Source organism: Patagioenas fasciata, chromosome 7, assembly GCF_037038585.1.
Source record: "Patagioenas fasciata isolate bPatFas1 chromosome 7, bPatFas1.hap1, whole genome shotgun sequence".
Lineage (NCBI taxonomy): Eukaryota > Metazoa > Chordata > Aves > Columbiformes > Columbidae > Patagioenas > Patagioenas fasciata.
Genome location: NC_092526.1, coordinates 22,165,328 through 22,188,664, shown reverse-complemented (window position 1 = coordinate 22,188,664; position 23,337 = coordinate 22,165,328). Strand labels below are relative to the sequence as shown.

Here is a 23,337-nt window from a genome sequence, read left to right as displayed (position 1 = left end):
AACCTGTTTCTCTGTTTGCAATACATGACTTCGATTTGTTGCATTGATATGGATTGAAAAGACTATTTTGTATGTATCTGTTGAAATAACAGTCTAATTGATGACTAGTAAACTAACATGTTGAGTATCTTGTTTTTCTGAAAGCTGTTCATTATCTTTTACGGTGTCCATTTCTTCAGAAAATGTCTCATAAAAGGATCTTTCTTACAGTAAGAACCAAAAAATTTGTTGCTACAACAGAACTTTGTAGCATCACTACAGTGGTTGAAGCATCACTTTTTTGTTGCTTTCCCTATGAATATATATATATGTGTGTTTCTTTTAAATCCGGGTGTTATTTGAAATGGGATAATCAAATATGGGTAAGTATGCTTTATCTACTTCTGTATGGATACAGTGGAAATGGGAATTATTACTGTATGATCTGCAGTGCAAGATGTTTGTCTGAATACTTGTCTGAAATTTATTTTCGTAAATATTTTAATCTATATTTATCTCTAATCTGTGCTTCATGTGAAGAATTTGTTACACCCGCATCATAATCTTCTGTTTATTTATTTACTTTTCCATTCACATTCTTCCATTTGTAGTGAGCTGTAATATATCAAAATCCAGACTCTAATCATTATATCATCTGCACAGAGAGTTTTAATTTGTAGCATGAATAATTATTGTAATCTTCAGCTGAATTCTGGAATGCATTACATCTTTCCAAGGACTTAAAGTTTCTTTCTGAAGTCAAAGGAAGTATCAGTAGTCCTATTCCATACATATATTAGTAAATTAAATGACAGCCCAATGTCACTCAGCAAGTCATTGAGAAGCTCTGGGTTCTGTTACGAAATTTCATTCCTGTATCTGCTATCATATTCTCTTAACCTTGCTTGCCCTTCAAATAAATACTCAAAATGTTCTTGGCAACTTTTCTTTGTTGGTATTTTTAAATTTTATTTAGGTTTAAGTTTGGCACTTTAGAAAAAAGAGCACATTTTGGAACTCACTGTCTATAGAAATATGTTTTAAAAAATGTGGGGTTTTTTACTTTTTTCTGATGGTAACTTGATCATTACTTAACTGTTGCACCTTCTCCCACTACTACAGTACAAGATTGGTTTGCTTTAGTGAAACTGTATAAGGTAGTTCTTAAAACAGATGACTCTTCCCTTTCAAAGTGTTTATTTCTCATTGTTACAAATGCATGTTCTGAAAAATTACTGTGATGAGCTCTAAATTAGAATTTGGCCTGAACTACCTTGTCTGCTGTTTAATACAGTGGCATTTCACTGATGCTGTAAGCATTCTTATATCTTCAGACTGCAGGCACTAGTTTTGAAATTAGGATAAAAATTCTCCCCGAATAAAGCATTGATGTATGTGTGCCAAAACCAGCTTCACAATTACATAAGTCAATTAACATTAGTAGGTGTTACAGTTTTAAAATAAAAATATTTTCTTCTTCCTTCAAAACTTCCAAATTTCACAGTAGTAATGCAAAATTCTTCATTTTAATTGCTGGTTTCTGGGTATGTTTTCATCAGCATACCATTCTTAAAATTTGTAATTCTGTTCTTAAGCTAAGTCCTGAAGAAAGAATTGGTGTTTCACATAACGGAGAGTCACAACAGAACTATGCATAACATCTACAAGCTATGTTGTGTGTGGAAAAATAGCAAGGAGTTGTAGCAGGAAAAAAGGAAAGATAAAGAAAAACTGTAAACACACAGCTTACTTTGTGTGCTTTTGAAGGGTAATGGTACAGAGGAAATAAGAGGAAAGGAATTTAAAAAAAATGTTACAGATAAAATGAAAGGTGAGTTGTTGCGGAGTCTGTAATGCAGCAGGTTCAGCGAATGGTACTTGAGTAGTGCCTGGGTGGGAAGCTCCATCGTTCTGTTTAATCCACCTCCTGTTATCTCTGCCCTAATGGATGATGGAGTATCACAAGGGACATCCCTGTGCTTGGACATTGCACCTTGGATGTCTGGGAAGGAAATTGAGTGTGTCTGTCTCCTTTTGCTGTAGGCACTGTTAAAGTGAGACCTCTGAACACAGCTTCTTTCAGGTTCAGGCTTCTACAAATGCATTCTACAGAGATTGTCAGTTGCTTCTGTCAGTTAGAAATCTTCCTGGTTAGAAATCAATTTATATGTCAGGTTTACGCTTGCATATGAGGTATATTTTGAAATGATAGTATTTAGAATTATTTCAAAGGATATTCTGTTTCTCTGATATTAAGCCCTTATTTATCAAGACCATCCTTTGGATGAAACTGTCTTTGCATCTGAAGAACCATTCTCACATCTCTGATTTTTGTGGGTAAAGTGTGACAAATTAATATAATAATTCTGTATTTGCCATATCTTAATTCCTTTTAAAATTACTACATTTTTTTTTCTGTGTTTTCTGTATAATGCATACGTGTGAGAATGTTAATGTATGTAACCTTATTTAAAGTATCTCGATTTGCTTTATGTGCACTTTGACAGAGAAAGACTGGATAAGCTAATGAACAGTGTGGCTTGGTTTTCTTTTTTGTTTTTCTGTAGAGAACAGAAGTTATACTTACGTCTTTAGCATTAAGCAGTATATGTGTGAAGTAACCACTATGAGCTAATGATCTCTTACGAGGAGTACTACATTCACATAAATTATGTACATTTTCTAGGAAAATGTACCATCTATAGCAATACTCTATGTTTTAAGAGAATCTATTAAAATAGTATTTTTTGTTTAATTAAAAATGCAATTAAAATTCCCACTGATAATTTATTTGATGCTAAAATAGATATCACCTAATTTATTTCTATAAAGTGAGCTCAGGAACTTGTAACTGGATGCAGTATTCTAAGTCATCGAGCTAAGTCCCCTATTTTATAAGAATGAAAACACACAATAGTTTCAATAAACCAAGTTCACTGTTAAAACTTAAGGGTTTTGCTTGCAGTATTCTGGAGAGGCCACAGTGTATGGCTGCTCTAAATATGGACACGTGATCTTGTTCTTATGCCAATGTTATCCTTTATCTTCTCCTGGCTTAGGGCTTGTCTTTCTGCAGCTGTACTTACATATAGCGTTAGGATCCCTTCTGAATGTTTTTTCTGTTAGTCAGAATAAGCTGAGTTCCTCTAGAAAAGTTATTTATGATTATCCTGGTAAGTTACCTGTGCATACATTCAAGTCTTACTTTATGCGTGTTGAACACAAGGACTTGGATTTCTGTGCAGCATTCCAGAGATGTTGTGGGAACCCTGTGTGGGGATCCTACTGCTTCCCAGTCTCGCACAGAAACAGCTTTCCTCGTGCATTCTGAGGTGCGTTCTTCTGTATGGTGACTGTTGTGCATACACAGCTCAGAATCTCGTGATCTGCTGTTTCACTCAAACCCTTCCCTGTCTTGCTCATGTCTAACCGTCCTTTTGTCCAGATATTGGTATGGTTTCTTTCTTTGTTGTCCTCATGTACATGACTTTCCAGTTCATGTTGTATTTGAAATGTAATATTTTTCCTATATACATGGTAAAGTATAACTTTTTCTGCACCTGTGATTCTGTGATTCAAAGTGAAATATTGTATATTCCTACATTTGCATTAAATTATCTTTTCTTTCTCAGTAGAAATACTTGTATAAATTAGCAATATGATGACAGCCCTGTAAATTTTGTGGTGGTAGAATTTCTGTGGGTTTTTTATATCTTAAGTACTGTGTGCTTACATTTATAGTTACAAGGTAATAAACTGTAGGTGTTCTCTGACAATTTATTATATTTTGTTGTTGATAGATACGAAGAATTTAGTCCTTTTAGAGAGGAAGAAATGGAATTGCATAAAGGTTAAGTAACTACTTAAATGTAACAAACACTTTTTTCAGTTTGTAGTGTAGTCTTAACTTTTTTATTAGAATTTTATTTAAATAATTGTATCATAATGTTTTCTAGAGCATCAAACACAAAATACGACTGGTATTGTGAATAATTTTTTGAAATCTTTCTAACATGTGTGTTTTCCTTTGTAGGTTGATTTCCTATCAAGAATTTTTGGCATTTGAATCTGTTTTGTGTACTCCAGATGCAATATTCATTGTTGCTTTTCAGTTATTTGACAAGAGTGGCAATGGAGAAGTAACATTTGGTAAGAATATCTAAAGAAAAAAGCGCTTTGAGAAAGTGGTTATAATAGTATAAATTGTAATAATGGCTCATCACCGTTGGTGCATACAAATGCACATTGTGCAGCACTGGACCAATTTCCTAAGAGTTTGCAGGAGTAAAGCATTTTTTTTCTTTCAAGTAATACAAAATTAACAAATACACAGAAACAAATTGTATTTTGCTCTGTCTTCTTTTATCAAGGTTTTTTCATGTTCCTGAAGTACTTAATACAGTGCTATTTTGTATGGTGTCATCCTAACTAAAATTCTGTGTCATGGACTTTGAACTCCTTCAGTGATGAAGGATTTTTAAAATATGTTCTGGATCTCCACAGATCTTTGAAGAATTGTCATTAGATACATTAACAGCTCAATATAGAAATGAAGGAGGTCTAATCTTTTGAATTCCTAGTTTAGTGTTCCTTTTCTTGAGGAGCAAATCTTTCTTTAATTTTATGAGAATAACTTCCAACTAGATCATGTATTTGACAAATTAAGAAGAAAATACGGCCTTTGAATTTTGTTGATTTTTTTTACCTAATCACATAAATCAGTAATTGGCCAAAATTCTTTAGGTTAATTCTGCTGCTTTATGATTTTGCTAAATGTCTGTTATTAACATTGCAGTTTAAGTAGGCCTAGGTTTTATTTTTAAAACTTCATACATTTATGAAAAATAGATAAATCAATGCTAAGAGTTTTAATAAAATGGAATGAGAAGTAAGTGTTATTTCTATCTAAAAGAATAAAGCTCTCAATAAAGAAAATACAAACTATGCTTGGATTTGTAACCACTTGCTGTTTGTACTATTTCATTCTTATGAAAATTGTTGCAGCTTGTTGAAAAAAAAATGCAAGTGTCTTTTTATGGAAACAAACTGGTTGCCTTACCATGTCTGTTAAATTACATTGTTAACTGAAGGGTCAAACACTAAGCAATTTGGATATACAACATCTTGAAAATAAAGTCTTGTAGAACTTAAGTAGAGGTGAAGTCAGTAAATGCAGTCATTAGGAAGTAGACAAACTACTACAATCAGTGTGACCATGTTAATGATGGTGTATTTAATAAGCTCACAAAACGGGGATCTGCACTTTGTAGCTCTCATGAACACACTTGAAATAGCTGGTTCTGTAAATGAACAAAAAGTAATTTCAGACTTTACACAGATTACTCAATCAGACTGAGGATTGTTATTTTTATGAGCACATCATTATATTAAAGGCTAAAAGAACAACACAAACAAGAGACTGTAAAACAGAAAATTGCACACTTTTCACATAACTTTCTTGCTGATATTTTTTTTTGTAGTAAGGCTGCTAAATCTTGAATAGGAAATTCTTTAGGGAATTTAAAATTTACTATTGGTTTCTTGCTTTTGCAAAATTAATTATATTGCATTTATTAATGTATTTAATAGTATGTTGTAACATGTCAATGGTACATATTTTTGTGCTACAGTTCCCACATTTAATGCTGCTTTTTTATTTTTGTTCTTAACATGGACTACTTATTTTTACTTCATAGGCATATCATACAAATTATGCATGTGGGAAAAATGTGAATGATGACATATGACATGTTCAGTATTTGGGAACTCTGCAGTCAATTTCCAAGTCAGTCTTGTGGCCCATAGAGGCTGTTTTATGAGTCCTGCACTCTTTCATTTTCACACCACATAAGCAGAAATGTAGAGAGTTTACTTTTATGTAAAATCAGGAGAATATGTAAAGTTAAGTCTTAAAAGTTTTAATAAATTATTAGGAATATACTGAAATGGAGTAACTTTAGCCAATTGGTGTGAGAATTGCTATCAGACAAGTCAGATCTTCTTCATGAGTGTCTAATGTATCCAGTATCTGCAGATGAACCATGTTGGTTGTGCAAGCAAACATGAGTCAGGATTTTCTAGCTCAGATGCAGTGCTATGTGGATGTGATTGTGTTAATTCCAAAGGTAACTCAAGCTACTAAGTCTTGCCAGAAGTGGCATGGATTTAGTGAGGTTTTTCTGCACTGTGCATCTGGAACAAGGGGTGGAAGTGCTGGAAAGTGGAAGATGGAATCAGCTTCAGTCTGTTAGGTCAGTAAGTTGGACCCAACACTGGCCTGGCTGGATGTGAGATAATGTCTCAAATCATTTCGGTATGACTGTGTGGTATTTTTAAAAAATACCCTGATTTAATCAAATTTTCAGTTTTTTGGAGAAAATTAAATATACTTCTTGATTTTTTAGAGCTGGCTCTGTATTTGATAGCATGTTACTCCACTTGGGTTCATATCCCTCTTTTAGGATTTATTTACTGACATGGACTTGGGCTATACCTGAGCACTTTTGCTTCTTGCAGTTCTCTTGAACCTCAGTCTGCCACTTATCTCTTCAGAAGTTTAGCTTCCAACTCTCCAATGAGGAAACTATTAATTAAATTGTATTACAGAAGAACCTCTGTCTTATGAGTTGAGAAATAGAAGAGGACAAAGAGTTTGTGATTTTTTAGATACCATTTGTTAGAAATACTTGTCAGCTATTCTTTGCTGCTCACTGTCTTTTTCCTTGTCTGTGTAATATCATATGTTAATGGGCACTGTTGAAACAGGAAACCTTCTGTCACTGTAATGTCATCTAATTTCTTACTGCTTTGGACCATTTTTCCAGGAGTTTTGGACATGCAGAGGTCCTGTATGAATGACTGCCATAAATGTGCAGATGGTGTGCTGCAATGTTTATATAGAAGGTCCGTTACAAGAATATGAAATTGGACCTACTTTGTATGAGCAAACTGTACAGCATGCTCAGGACTCTTCACATGTTTCAATTGCACTGGACTTGCTGTCAGCTTGGTGAATAAAAAGCAATAAACTAGCTGTTTTAATAAGCCATTGATAGAAGTGACAGTGTAGTTTAAATGACTTTTTAATCATGGAGAAATAGAAAAAAGCATTTATTTTTATCTGGGAGAGAAAGTTCAGATTTCCCTTAATCAGGGCACAGAGTTTGAGAACACTGGAAGAAGGTGAGTGAGAAGAACAAGAGAAAGGAGTTGAATATATGTTGTTATTGTTCTTTGCTTTTGAATAGTATTTTTCAGGAAATACAGATCACTCCTAGTACTCACTCCTATCCCATTTCCAAAAGAGCAGTTGGATTGAAAATGCTAGCATTTGGATCTCTTATGTATTCTGCTTTATAAAATATTATTTGCAATCATAAAAGCTGGAAACCTTTTAAAATGTAAAGAGAAAAATCTCATAATCACATGGCTACAGATCTGAGGATATAAGAAAAACGCCATGTTTTTATAAAGTGTGCTGTAAGCTAGAACTGCTATTTTTCTTGGCTTCCTGGTAGCCCTGTACTAGTTGTCTGCTTTCAAGATGTGTTTTGCTTAACACATGCAGATAGTGTAGGAAACATCATTGTATGTCATGACTTTCTTTTGTCCTCATGTATTTTGTTTGTTTATTTCCTGTTTTATGATTCTTTCAGGTTTAAACCACAGTTCTTAACACTTGTGAACAGTGCAGGATGAGAGCACCTTCTTATTTTCTATAATAATAGTAGTAATGGTGTTAAGTTCAAAACCATAGTTCAATAAGAGAAAACAGAAATGGAGAACTCCACATTAAAATTTCATATATATATTTATACAATTTGTTGTTATGGCTGTCACTAATCTTAACCTTAAACAGAATCACTAATCCTTTTAAAATAAGAGCAGAAATATAATTCAATTATTTCTAGTTTAGCTTGCTCACTCTTCCTGCCACTTGTCATTTTGCTCTCCTGCCAAAGTAATTGTGTTATTTACATTTGGATCACTCTTCATATGCCTCTGTTGCATCAGGTGCTACAAAAAAAGTCTTTCTGCCTGTAACGGTGATTTTTTAATTCATGCTTGGAAGCGAGAATATGTAAAATTTGCTGTTGGCAGAAGTAGAGAAAAAAATAGCAACAGAGAAAACATTAAAATGCATTACATACATTAAAGATGAAATAAATACAAATGGGACTGTATATGACTGAATAGATGGATTAAAAAACAAAACAAAAGCAAACCCCCACTATTAAACAACAAACCTCTAGCATACTTATGCTAGTACTTAAAACTATCACATTTATATTTTTGTGTCTCTAACAAGCATGGTTGATGTTTCATCACTGGTGAGAGGGAATGACAAACTCTTGATGGCACTGGAATCGTGTGAGAATTCCTCTCTGCTTCTTGGGGAGCTGATAAGTCACAATAACAGGTACTACCTCAAGACTTGCTTGGGGTACTGAGCTCATCACCACCATGGGCCATCAACAAGACATCATAGTGTTTATGACTTAAAGTATTCTTCCTCCTGTGAAATTCAATATTGCCTAAAAACTTTGTTTTTCTTATATCATATAAGCACTATAGGTAATGGTGTTCGAGGGCGGTTGAGCCAGTTGTGTATGCTGCCTGCAGATAGCTGCTCCAGGCATCTGTAATTTGTTTAAAATGATTGGGTGGGGAAATTCTGAAGCAATCTTGAGAGAATGTGTGCTGCCTTGGAGGTAATGTGCTAGTGCACTAGAGTAGTAGGTTTATTGTTCCTGGGGCTGGTGGTAAGTTGAGTATGTCATCAGGCTGCTGACTTGTATGCGTATCTGAGAACAAAATGCATTGCTATAAGCCTGGAGAGAAAGTTATCAGCTCAGTAGGAAAGAATTCCATTGCGGAAAGGTGAGCAAAGAGTAGGAGAAGACATTAGTAAATGAGCAACATGTGTTTACAGGGACAATGAATGCATTCTGTAAAATGTCATACTAAAATGAAAGGGTTTAAAAATAATTTGCTGTTTGCCCCCTACAGAATAGCTCTGTTGGACATTTGAAGTACTTGTAGTTTATCTTAATTTAGAAGCATTACTGGGTTTTGACTGAGTGATAAAAAAAAGGCAAAACCCCCTCAGTATCTGTACCTTAATGTTACGTGTTTTCTTTGTCGTCAATGCTTTGCTTCTGCTGTGAAAAACATAAATTAAAAATAAAACATTTGATCATAATTCAGAGTGGTGAAAGTGTAGGTGATGATCACATTATGTATAATTTCTGAAATGAGATTGTCTGTTTGCTGCTTCTCATCACGTGAATTGTTAGCTGTGGTGGTGGCTATTTCCTTTAATCTAAGAGACTAGCCAACAAAATTGAATTTAAAAGGTATTCTTGATAATATTGTGAAGAAAGCATTGCTACTCTTGAGTAGAAGTAGTAAATTTTAGTGCTTATCTAGAGGTGTCTGAGAATCCCAAATGGCTTTGGAAAATTGCACTTAGACTTTCAATGGTTTTAGCTATGTTAGTTATTTACAACAGGTACATGGTTTTGCTCCTGTACCCCAAATGTTTCATAAATAAAGCCAACATGGAATCAATTAAGTGTTAGATACAATAACATATCCTTAAACACAGACTACTGTAACACATGTGGTATATGTTACTGATTGTGAGTGATTGACTGTGGAAGGAAAATGGATGGCACCTCACTTTTCAGAGGAACAACAGGCTAATTAATCTGGATACCATTTCTTAAAGCTAGTTAGCCACTACTGGGCTTCTTCAAGTATCAGAACACTCAACTATTGAATACAAATTTATTAATTCATTTACCAGTATTATGTGCTGAAGAATTTTTACTTGTGGTGTGTTGACAACTAGTTGCAAGCGTTTTTAGAAGGAAAAATCAGTAGCGTAGAATACTCATTCTTGGTTGTTTTAGTAGTATACAATTAAATGCTTGAATTAGAGTTATGAAAAGACCAGGGGCTTAAGGATTATTAAAAACAATTGGAACATCTGTCTATATGAGCGTGTATGAACAATTTATCATAAGAACAAAAAGGTTTTTTTAACTTTAAGTCTAAAAGAAATGATCATTGAAAACAATTGAAAACACAATTTAAACTTTCTAGCTGCTTCAGCATGTTCTTTCCTCAGTTTTCATGAGGAGAACTCAGTGTGTATGAGAAGTCAGTTTTAGAGGTGTGTGAGTAGTCTCTACTTGGCACCCTGTTAGTTCATTAGTAGCCAACAGACCCCACGAAGCAGACCTGTCCTCTGGGCCATTCACAGTTCAGTGCCGTCTGGACGCTCACTGGTGACCTGCACTCAGCTGTTCATGTTTGTGCTACATGGACACTCTGGGGAGCTTTGTCAGAAGCTGCAGTGAATCAGTGGTAGGTGGGGAATTTAAATTTACATCTCCCGGTTCCTTCATATCTAGCAATGATGAATAAATCTACTAGAGACAAAACTTTTGAAGGAAGTATGGCAAAATAAAGTAGTGTAGCACTGTGTATTGGGTGCTTTGTCTCTCATTTTCTTAACCCTCACCTTTCATATTGATACCAGTGAATAGATATGAGTGGATAGGTACAGGTAGTCAAGGTAGCGTTAAGTTTCTTGTTTGTCCGAATAACTCTGTTAGCCTACCTTGCAGTGGAAACTATGGTTTAAATTGGAGTTTTTTGACTACAGTCTTTGTTTGACCTTTTAGTAAGGGCTGAATTACACTTAAATCACTTACTAGCCATAATCTGCCGTTTGAATATGTAGTCTCAAACTACCTGTGAAGCACGTGGTCTGTCCAAGGAATCCTACTTTGTATGTCCCCATTCTGAGACATATTTATTCTGAACTTGTCCCTTTCCTCACTGGGAACATAAAACTGTACAGTGATTTGCCTCAATTTGATCTAGAACTAGTAGAATGGCTATAGAAGTGAAAGAATGATTGAACCAGTCCTTTAGCATAGAGAAAGCAACACATTTGCTCCAAGTAAATAGCTCATGGTGGAATTATCAAATGATATTAAAGTTCTTCTACTTACATTTTATCTTTTAGCAGAACTGTTTAAATATATAGAACAAGTGTATTTTCAGCTAAAATACAGGGTGTTTCAGAAAGATGGACACACTTGGAAATCACTATATTTTTTAAATTGGGTCCATTCTTTTGAAACACCCAGTATTTTGTACTTAATTTTAAATGTAAGCTATATGCCATATTTTATTTAGATTAGCTGATAAAAGCAAATCAATTCAAGTACTTTGGTGTAGATCTTGGGAAGTCTTTCCATGGTACGGATGGATGTCCAGTGATACTGTCTGTGTGGCTGGATCATCTGCACCAAAGGCTTGTTTTGCAGCACGGCGGTGCTGTGTATGAATAATGTATGCTTTTTTTCAGATGAGTTTTTTTACCAAATTCAGATAATATGTTTGGCATTGAGGTTTCAGTTGTACAGTACACATACAGAGAATTCCATATTCTGAAATGACAGGGTTTTTCTTTACCTCTTTTAAAAGAGGACATCTCTATCTTCACTTATCTTAAAACATTTTAATAACTGAGACTACCAATTATGTTTTATAGGATTTGATTTTTGTACTAAGACCTTATCAAAAGCTGCTAATAAGGTGCTTTCTGCTGAGTTAATGATATGTTTTAGATGGCATTTCTTATACCTATCTTTAATAGACATATTCAGACAGTGTGATTGTAATAATCAAGTTTCAGTCAAACCATACTTAGTATGAAAAATATTGCGTGAGATTGTAATGTAGGTATTTGTGCTCTTGATAAAGGACTTAATTTGACTCCTAGCAGAGACAGAGAACCACTATTGATTTTTATATCAGAATGCAAAATAACTCTTATTTGTCATGTATGAGGGAAATTGCTTCTTAATTAAAACTCAATAAAACACTCACTCCAAGGTTTTATGCAGTAATACAAAAAGTATCATGTTGTGTTGCAAATGAGTTCTTATGCAGATCTGGATAGGTTTGGTTAGCTATTATTCTTGACAAACTAGAACACTTCTTAAACAGCCGCTTAAAACATCCTTTGTTTGTACCCTTCCTGGAATGTTTGTAGATTTACTGTACCCCAAAGCTCACTTGCTGTTTTTCCCTCCCCCAAAGCAAATGTCAAAGAAATATTTGAACAAAGTCTTATTCATCTTCAAATCCCTTTCAACTGGGACTGTGAGTTCATTCGCCTGCATTTTGGACATAACAGGAAGAAGCATCTTAACTATTCAGAATTCACTCAGTTTCTTCAGGTCAGTTATTAACCTTCTTCCAAAGTAGAACTGAAATTCATTTTCACTTCTGATTATACACTAATACCATTATAAATTTCAAGCTTACTCTGGTAGTGGTAATCATTATCTGATACTAATCCTGAAAGCTGTGATGAACTGTTATTTCCCATACCAGTTCTGTAAGCAGTGTGTATTCATGGTGCTTTAACTTAAATACCATCCTATAAAAAATGAGAGTAAATATACTGTTTATGAAATGAACCATTTACTGATTGTTGTTAAACTGGATTGAGGGTCTGCTTTTTCTCTCATAGGAATTTAACAGCAAAACTAACCTCTACCAGAGAAAGATACCATCCTTAATATAACCGGTTGTTATTAACCATATAACCTGCCATAGAAAGGTTTTAGCTTCTGAGTTTTTCTCTGAGTTTTGTAAGTGTTATCTTATATACTTACTCTTGTTTTCTCTCACTGGCACGCATGCTACCGCATATATATTGGGAGTTCAGTCTTAAATACAGCCAGCTTTGCAGGAGGCAAATCTGCTTTCCTGAGATGTTGCTGAAATACCCTTTAGGGATTGGGCTTTAGAGATTTTTACTCATAGAACCAGATTTTGTGCTAAACCAAAAATTTACAGTAAAAACATATTATGAATTTAACATTATTTTAGAAGGAAGTAAGGAAAGACATCAGTTATGAAGCATGGAGGAAGAGTAAAGCAGAAGAAATGTACATTATAAATCATGAGAAAGGAGTTCATAGAATTGTAGGTAATTGCACTGAATTCCATAAATTAACATGCAGTGATCACCTAATGACATAACTTACAGTTTTCTGTCTAGTAGACCTGAAGAAAATAGATGATGCAATTTCAGAGGTGGCTTTTGATGCAAAATAGTTTTGAACATACTGTCCTGAAAGTACAGAGTGATAGATGGAATAATTTGTAAACATTGCCCAGGATAAAAATAGATCATGAAATCATAGAGAGTTTGGATTGGAAGGGACCTTGAAAGGTCATCCAGTCCAACCCCCCTGCAATGAGCAGGGACATCTTCAACCAGATCAGGTTGCTGAGAGCCCCGTCCAGCCTGGCCTTGAATGTTTCCAGGGATGGGGCATCCACCACATCTCCAGGCAACCTGTGCCAGTGTTTCACCACCCTCATAATAAAAAAAACAATCTTTTTTTGCATCTCTCCTCTTTTAGTTTAAAACCATTACCCCTTGTTCTATTGCAACAGGCCCTAGTAAAAATTCTGTCCCCATCTTTCTTATAAGCTCCCTTTAAGTACTGAAAGGCCACAATGAAATCTCCCTGGAACCTTCTCCAGGCTGAGCAACCCCAACTCTCTCAGCCTGTCTTCACAGCAGAGCTGTTCCAGCCCTCTGATCATTTCTGTGGCCTCCTCTGGAGCCTCTACAACAGGTCCATGTCTTTCCTGTACTGAGCTGTGTCTAGGTCTAGAGCAGATTCTAGAAAAACATCTCTAGATGGGATCTGAAGTCTCTGTTGTAGACTGAGACACTGGAGTTTGGCACAGACTTTCAAGGCTGCTGTATAGCTTGATGTCACTTCATAGGAATAAACTGTGTCCTGCATTTGATACTATGTATTTTAAGTGCTTCCAGGCACAAATTGAGGACACTACTGCAGAAAAAAAACCAAACAAAAACAGCAAAACAAAAACAAGAACCAGATGGCTATTGAGAAGAATATTTTTGCTGGGAATCTAGAACAAAGTGATAAATATCTGGTTTTATGTATATTGTTCCACGATACTGTCATGTAAGATACAGTAACCACTTACTGTCATCATACAATAAAAGCGCTTAGTAGGGAAGGGTAGTATGACCTGCGGTAATTTCAATATGTACACAAGTTGGATATTGTTATCCTTCCTTTTAGATCGGGTTGTTTTTTTTATTTGGTCTAACAGCATGCAGTGGGGTTTGGGACTTGGTTCAAAGCAGGCTTGTTGCACCCTGATCTAGAAAACTTTGATCTTGAGGTTGTAGGACTTGAGAAATTACTATAAAGGTCATATAAGCTGGATAGTTTGCCCTCTTCTTGTCTGTCAGAATGTGGTTATTATTTTAGTTGCTTCTAGACATCTGAATGACAGCTGAATGTGCTTTATTGTTTGCTTGAATAGAAGGAAACAACTTTTTCTGGATGTAGAATTTACAGCCATCATTATTATCTTGAGGTTAGGTTACTGCAGTGTGCTTTGTATGAAGGTTTTTACAGATTGTATAGGAGTTTTAAATTGCCTGAAATGAGTGACCATTTCTAACATTATGGGAGGTAGCTGTTGGGGGCAATCTAAATCTATATTATGTGATTTTCACTGTCCTCCTGTTTATTTTCGAGTACTTTTCAATGAGTTAGTTTATAATAGCCCAGTCATATTTTCTCTCGGATGTGTAAGAGATCAGCTCACTTTGAGTCTTTAAGATCAATATCAGAAGTTTCTCCAGCAGTTAAGTATTTAATAAAGGAATAGATAGCAGACAGGACATGGGTATGTGAAAGTTTATTCCTCAGATCATTTAGTGAAAGTGCATATTTCCTTACAGTTCAGTTGAAGCATTTCTTTGACAGAGGAAGGGCTTTGTGGATACAATTAGTATGCGGAATTTTTGTTTTAGTTGAGCTGGCTTTTAAGTTTAAACTGCAATTGTGCTGTGATCTACATGCACACTGTATCAAGGCACACTGTAAGAATAAGAAATTAGAGTTTTGTGAACAATGAGTTACAAAATTTGCTTCTAATCTGCTATTTCTGAATATTAATTCTAGGAGCTGCAGTCAGAACATGCAAGACAAGCCTTTTCATTGAAGGACAAAAATAAAAGTGGTATGATAACTGGCCTGGACTTCAGTGACATCATGGTTACCCTTCGCTCACATATGCTAACTCCATTTGTGGAAGAAAATCTGGTTTCAGTAAGTGTAAAGAAAAGTGCCTTGAATTCAGTGTCTAATAGCTGTAATGTTCTAAGATATCATTGTTTCTCTTCCGCTCTGTCTTCTCCTACCTGTTTACTCTTGCCTTTGTGCTAGAGATTATCACCTTCATAACAGAGTGGGCAGGTGAAACATGGCAGCATTCCTTGGCTGGAGTAGTTGAATAGTTTGGCAGTCTGGTTTACGTGCTTGAAGTGCCATTGGAAACGCTTTGAGGTAGTCTACTGTGCTTTCTACTAAGCACAGAAAGCACATTCAGCTAGGAGAAAAGCATCTCATTTTTGTATTTGAATATATGACAGATCTCAAAAAATGGAGACTGCTTACAGTTTTGTTGGTTTATATACTCTAACCTTTTTTTTTCAGATCAGAATCTAGAGGTAGAGTGGTTATGGCTCTGATAGTCTGGCAAGATCTATAGGTAAAAGAATGACGTTAAAATTATAAACTAAAAGCATATAGTATAAAAAAGTATATAAGAAATAGTTGTATAAAACATAAAGTAATAGCTTTTATCTTACTATTTTACCTATAAATCTTGCCTTGCCTGGCTAATAAGGCATACTATCTTCCTTAAAATTTATAGTATCTACTATCTTTAGGTTTTGAAATAAATGGTCACTGCACTATGTGATGCAAGATATCAGTTAATGCCTTTATCTAAAGTAGCATTTACATGCATATCTCTGTTAGAGAGTATTAGAAAAATACTCGGTGGCACATTTGGTGTGTTTATTAGATAAATTGATCAGTAATCTACTTATATGATTATTTCCTGATTGTTTCCTAATGTTCAGTTTTTACCAAAAAATAGTATCCTGTCTAATAATTCTCCCCTCATGTTTCTATTAAAAATCTTTAAATTACAGGATTATAAAGATATATGTAATTCTTTCCTTATTTGTCCAAACAGATGTTTCTGTAAATTGTAATAAGATGTTGTAAAAGAGCTTAAGGCACTTAACTACATTAATTTAATTTTTAAAGGTAGCTGGTGGAACTGTTTCACATCAGGTCAGCTTCTCCTATTTCAATGCATTTAATGCCCTTTTGAATAATATGGATCTTGTTAGGAAGATATACAGTAACATAGCAGGTGCAAGAAAAGATGTTGAAGTCACAAAAGGTAAAGTATATTTACTACATTTTATTAATTTTTTAGTTCTGCCCAATTTGTAATCTGGTGTTGCATGTGGGTTAAGGCAAGTTAGTAGTTGCAAGAATATGCAAGGTTAGGGCTACTGTGAAAGTATTTGAAGGGTGATTTTCGTTCTCACAGTTTAGTAATGATTTTCAGCTACCTCATTGGGGAGAAGAATTTGGATTCTGGCAGGAACTGTGCTGGTGTTATTAGTTTGAATGGAGAGCTGCAAGTCAGTATAATATTGAATATTTTACCACTTCTTGAAAGGAATGTGTGGTTGCTTAGAGATAGAAAGTTTCTAGGGAATGTGGTAGAATGAGTTAAGTTTGAAAATCCGTAATCAGTAATCTCCATGTTGTTTTCACTCTGGTTACTTAATCCATGAATAAAATTTTTTTAGAAAAATTGTAATAATTTATAACTTCTCGGTGCTTACTTGCCTGAGTGGTTTTACATATCGTCTGTGTCTATTAGGATGTAGCTAATCCCTGTACATATGAAAGGTTGTCATATTTCAGTCTTCCTGCAGGCATGGGTGGATTGCTTTTGTAGTCATTTTATGACAGATTTTATCACCTGTTTTATTACCTGCATGGATGGGACCAGCCAAGCCTAAACTTACGTGTGGTAAAAACCGTGCCAAATTCCTTTTTTAAAAAAATTTTCCTTCTTTGTTTGGCTTATGTTCATATGCTCTGCCTACCTTTGTCCCTAAATGAAAGCGTAAAATACCTGTCTTCACCCTCCAAATTGTGCTAACAGATTGCTTAGCAATGTTTTTTGATGCAGATGTATAAATATATCTTGCTTGGATTTGTGTCTTGAAAAAAAGCTACTGTATTTTCGCTGCTAAGACTTGTTTACTGTAGCTTGGCAGTTGTGCCATGAACACGTCGTGCTTCGGGCCATTCAGAGCTGTAATAGCAGAGAAAGAAATCTGGACATGATGGCAATGGATGAGTCAGTTTCCCTTAAAGCTGTCAATAATGGAGCATTATTCTGTTCTGTTTTGCAGAACTTTGGAAACAAGAATCAGAAATTGTGGTTGTGGTTCTATTAAGCTTACTAATCTGAGGGTTTATATTGACTTTAATGAATTCTTACTGTAAATTAAAGTTGTGGAGTCAGACTTGCTCTGTGTTGGAAAGGCCAGTTTCGAGATAGTTGTTCTCCTAACGATATCTTTTCCTTTTGCGTCATGGATTTTTCTTCTTCATGAGAGATTTCATTTTTATAATATTAAAGTTATTTGTGAGCATTTAAAGAGGAAATTTGACAAGTAACACAATTGCTTTGTTTCTCTTTCCCTTTTAAATTCAGAGGAATTTACCCACTCTGCAATCCGATTTGGACAAGTTACACCACTGGAAATAGATATTCTCTACCAACTTGCAGATTTATACAGTGTAACTGGGTAATATAATAATCAATTTTATAATTTTACAATAATTTTGCTGCTTTCTTTGTGAAAAATACTAAATTTCACCTTAATTTTTTAAAGTTTTGTGGTCCATTGTATTTCATGACAGTAATTTATTCAATGTAAACTGTCTTTGGTGTATGCACAGGTTTTGTAAGTGAATTCTGTGTATCCAGCACAATTATTAATTGTCATATTATAGGTATATTTATAAAATAACAAAATACATTACAGTGGTTGCAAAAGACCACAGTACAATGGTATTATTAACTTTAGGTATTGATGGTATTTTGCATGGGTCTTTAACACATATGAAATTCTAAGTAGGAACACCTAGAAATAGTTTAACTTGTGTATTATATTCTTCATTACTAACAATAAAGGTTCTGCTTCTGAATAATCCAAGCCCCCTTTATCTCCTGTTGTGAACTACGAGAAGAGAATGCCCTTCAATCTCCAAGCATTCTTTGTGGCAGCGTAGCAGATTTCTTAGATGCGTGTTCAAATATGACAAATGATTTTTTTAAACTCAGGATGTATTCTGTGGGGTGTGGCCAGGAATACTGTATTGAATATGTTTGATTTTTTAAAATCTAACAGTGATTTGCTTTTCTCTGCCTTGTGTAAAGGCGCTTGACTTTGGCAGATATTGAGAGAATAGCCCCGCTGGCTGAAGGTGCGTTACCTTACCACTTGGCAGAACTCCAGAGGCAGGTAGGAAGAAGAAGAATAAAATTGTGGAAGTGAACGTTTACATGGACTTGCATATGAAAAATAAGAATAGTACACTTAAAACAGATTCCTGACAAGTGAAACATGCTGTATATATTGTTGTAAGGGTAGAAGTGGGGCAGACTATTGAGTATGTGTCTAAGCAAGATACTAAATGTCATATTGAAGGATGGCCTGTTTAAATATGAGCATGCATAGATACTTGGATGCCTTGCTGGGAATACATTTGTTTACTCTTGAAAAGGCCTTTCACCTCACTAAGTAATCTAACTTTGTAATTATAAAAATATTTTTAGACAATAAAAAATAATAGTATTAAGTGCAAGTGTGTTCTTTTTCAAAAAATTGGGTGAAATGATTTGCTTAACCATTTAACTAAAATGATAATGAAATTTTACGGTACTTGTTGGCTATCTGACCTAAACAGTAGAAGGGGAATTCAAATTTATTTGGACTGATGAAAAGGGTACACTTAGAAGATGAACAAATATTGGAGTAGAATGTTAATCCTTTGATTCACCAGACCTTTACATTAATGTTTGTGAGCTTTACTTTTATCATAGATTCCTTATTAAACATATATGTGTACAGTTCAGCGTAAGAGCCCCAGGCTGTGCAGCAGGATTTTGAATATGAATTGTTCTTGCTTGGATTTTTTTTTTTTTTTTACAACTGTAAAAACTGAAGATTTAGGACCAGGCATTATGCAGGTGTTTAGAGTTTCCACCACCATTACTGGCTACCATACTGCTCGCTTTCGGGGTATAGCTTTCATGTTTATGTTAAAAATAAATCTAGATTTTGGAGGTTTATATTCACTAGATTTTTGGTTCAGCATATAATCCAAAAAGTTTTCTTTTGCAAACAGGTCTGTGTAATGCGAGTTAAGTTGTGAATTATTTTTTACCTTAACCTTCACCTAAGGCTGAGTCTGAAATACTACTGATAGAAATGTTATATTCTATTCCATTATATTCTAGATGTATTCTAGGGAAATTCTTTTTCTGGAGCGTTTTGGAGGTGACTGCTCTCACGAGAGTAACTCAGGGGGAATTAACTGTTTCTAATGTGACTATAATAATGCAGTCAAGAAAATCCTTGGAACAGTTACACAGCAGATTCAGAAAGCAAGAGACATGAATTACACACATGAAAATACAAGAGTGTTCATCTGAACCAGTGCATTTTGCTCCAAGTATGTCTCCACATCCCCTTTCACTCTAATATACAAAGGGAAGTAGGGTATCTAATTCTTAAGATCTTGTGTGAACCGATCCCATAGTTCTGACTAAATATGTCTTTGTGTCTGCAGTAGGTAAATATAGTTTCTCATCCTGAAGGTTCTCTTTTTCTTACAATGGCTAAACAATTCCAATTCTCTCTCTTTCAGTCTGTGTTAAGAGCTTATGAGGTGCCTATCAGGACCTTGGAAGGCTGATTCCCAAGTGCGCAAAGACTGTCTGGGCTGCTTCTGCTCCCAGCTGCCCACACCTCGTGTGAAACGCAGGCAACTGAGTTCAGGAATCAGCTGCTGAACAGCCACATCTCACAGCTCAGTATTGACAGCAATCTGACGCTAGTGATGAGTTGTCTTAGAACACTGCTCCTGAATTGCAGCGATGCAGCAACTGATTCCGACGTAGCTCAGCTGTCTGAGCTGTGTGACAGGAGAGTGTGCAGCTGGCACCAATAACTTTGTCAGCCATCCCAGACTATGCTGGCTCCCGTAAAGTGAATTCCAGATTCTCTACCTGGTGATGCCCGTGACAGATAGAACTGCTGCAGGGTGGTCTGAGATAAAGCGGCAGCACAGTGCAAAATCACCTGTGTCTTGTTCACTGTGTGAATGTCCTGTATTTGCCGGTGGCTGAGGGGTCTCAGGAGTCTGTGTGAAAATGAAAACTTGCATTTATAAAGCCTTCTGTGTTTCAGCTCACTTTTTATGCATGTTGCAACGAGGTTGCTTTAAGCAGTCATAGCCACTACGGAATCTGGTGTATGTATCAGTGACAGGAAAATCTTGAATTAGTTCAACTGCTATGGTTGAAAAATTGTCCTGTACGGAATATAGGAAGTCTCCCATGTGTGGGATTTTGATCGTATTTTGGTTACTGTTATTACAGGTGGGTTGGATCATTCACTTCTTTTAGAAACAAACTGGTGTGAAATGGGGTGTCTGATCTGTTCTCAATGTTACCACTCTGTTGTCCTTAGGTGATTAGACATATCTGAGCCAATGAAATAAGTGTCCAAAACCTATTTAGTGATCACAGTCTTCCTGTGTGTTCTTGACAGGAATGATGGAATGGATTGATGCAGAAATGTGTATACAGTGTTTATCCAGACTAATGAGAAATATTTTTTATGAAGTTTTGTAATCACATTCCTACCTGCCAACTTTGGTTTTCATCAGTGTCTTCATGGCACTCACCTTTCTGAGTAGGCAAAATACTAACTTGCTTTATTCGATGCTTCAGAATTACCTTTGTAGCTTGGTGCTACTATAAAATGAGTTCACTGATAGAAGCTTAACTCATCAGTAGAACAGAATATACTGTTTTCACATTTTTGGACGAGTACATTATATTTTCATCCTATTCTACATTCTGTGCTAAGAGAGGACAGCAGAAAGCAAAGTAATTTCATTTTCTTTGATTTATATGGAACAATCTTTTACTTGACCTCATTCTAAGTGAACCTTATAATTCTTTATTTAACTGTATTGACAAAATGGAAGATAGCCCTTAGTGGAAGAGAGAATATCATCCCGCTGAGGTCCAGCTGTCCCTGGAGAATGAAAACAAGTCTGTAGTCACATTTATCTGATTTAAAAAATTACTTCTTAGAGGAAAATCTACATTTTTACATAAACTCACTGTATGTAGACGTGGTAAAAATGGAAATTAGCCTGCTTTCAACCATGTTTACTTTATTGTCAATTTTTTCATTGTGCAAGATTTTCTTAAAGCCTAGCAGCTGAATATCCTATGGGCATGACAGCTACAGTAATTTTCTGTTTATAAATATTCATGATTTGAAAGCTATAGCATTAATTACTTTCATTTACATATCCATCTGAACACACAAGTAAACTGCAAACTTTGTGAACGCTTATTTAATAATATACAAGTGACATTTCCTTCAGAAATAATTTGATTTTTAATATTCAGTGACGTATTCATTAAGATTAATGTCTGAATGTAACGGCTGGATTTTTATGGGAACTGTGTGGAGCTTAGAAGAAAAAGAATAACCTTAGAACAGCTAAAAGGAAGCAGGTGTGCTAAGCCATTAACAGGAGAAATTTTTTGTGGAATGAAGAACCAGTCCTGCTTCTATGCCTTTTTGGGGTATTATTACATGTGTCTTTTGTTTACATGAATAAAAAGAAATGTCTTTGAAAATATCTCTGTATTTTAGATTTTATTTTTGTGGTTTGGGTGGTGGTTTTGTTTTTAGATAGGAAAATCTAGCATTTTGAAAATAGTGAACATATTCTTCAGATATATTATTGCTTCTACCTACTTGTAAAGGCAATACATTTCATCTATGCTTTTTTTATGCCCGTCCACATGTGCAGCTTGTAATTGTCCTACCTAAAATTTTTCCGTTCTTCTCTGTTAAGCTTTATTGTGGAAGTAAATGGTGATAGTTATATCTTTCTTCTGTGGAAAAAATGTATAAAATATAATTCATGTTTTTTTACAGGTTATGACCCCATCTTAATCTCCTAGGCTTGTGTCCTACCTAGTCTACATAGAGCGTAACATTATAAAATAAAAGGCGGGTTTTTGTATACCCAGTCCAAAGAAAGTAGCTTACACTAGGGTACATGCTGTGTTTTCTGTGGATATTCCACTTTCCAGAGCTTCAATAAGCCGAATATAACTCGGCTGAGTAGCATTGGTGAGTTATCTGTGAGATGTGCATGTGGTGATTTTTGTGAAGAGCTCACCGTATGCATTGGAACAAAGCCCCTGTAGTGGTGGTCTGAGGTCTGCACCCATCCAGCTGTGCTGTTGGGAGCACATCTGCTAACGGTACAGGGAGGTTTTAAGAAAAACAGGTTTGTGTTTGGGAGATGGGCCTTAGTATCTGCTTTAGTGTGGAATTCAACAGTTAATATCTTGGTCACTTATATAACCCAGACAGGTTATGGTGCATAATATAAATTTTTTTCTAATCCCCTTATTTATGTTCAGAAGAAAATTTGTCCAATCTTGCATACTTCTTAGTGCAAGTTTGTGAACACTTACGTCTTGTTTCATTTACTTTGTTTCTAATAACCACATAATAATATGATTATGAGTCTCTCAAAATGTTTTCTGTGCAGACTCGTGTTTATTTAGAACACTGCTGCATTTATAGTAGTGTATGTGATTGAAGTGAGTGAGGTCATAGTTGTGTCTGTAAATTATCAACTGCCTGAAAAAGTCTTGTGGAGAATACTGTGGGGAATAATTGACTTTTTGCTTGTTTTGAAATAATGAAATGTCATGTTTATGCTATATATTAATGTATATGGAATCTTAAAATATATCCTGTGCTGATGGATGCTGTGTGTGAGATACTGAATTCCTTTTGAATTATTGAATTTTAATTGAGCCAAAAGAGAGTTCCATGCTTTACGAATTCAAAGGCAACAGAGTGGAAAGTAGGAAAGTTGATATAAGTTTCTGTCTGCCTTTTTGTGACCATAGTTTTTTTCAGTTATACCAGGAATATGAAAGGAAGAATATTTTCTGAGAGGAATATTTGAAAAATGTGCTTCGTTCATTAGGCATAATGGAAGTTATGTAGTATTTTTTTTCCTGCTTAACATAAAGCCATAAAGCTAGCAATTT

At 35.1% G+C, this 23,337-nt stretch overlaps 1 protein-coding gene across 1 annotated transcript in view; it reads left to right on the top strand.

The window, feature by feature from the left end:
- The window catches only part of SLC25A12 (solute carrier family 25 member 12), a 49,815-nt gene that overhangs the window by 7,663 nt on the left and 18,815 nt on the right, over positions 1–23,337 (top strand). The window contains exons 4-9 of the mRNA XM_065840837.2: positions 4,013–4,128; positions 12,100–12,239; positions 15,030–15,176; positions 16,185–16,323; positions 17,662–17,755; positions 18,391–18,475. Of these exons, the coding sequence (XP_065696909.1) occupies positions 4,013–4,128; positions 12,100–12,239; positions 15,030–15,176; positions 16,185–16,323; positions 17,662–17,755; positions 18,391–18,475 (721 nt within the window). The remainder of the gene's footprint in view (positions 1–4,012; positions 4,129–12,099; positions 12,240–15,029; positions 15,177–16,184; positions 16,324–17,661; positions 17,756–18,390; positions 18,476–23,337) is intronic.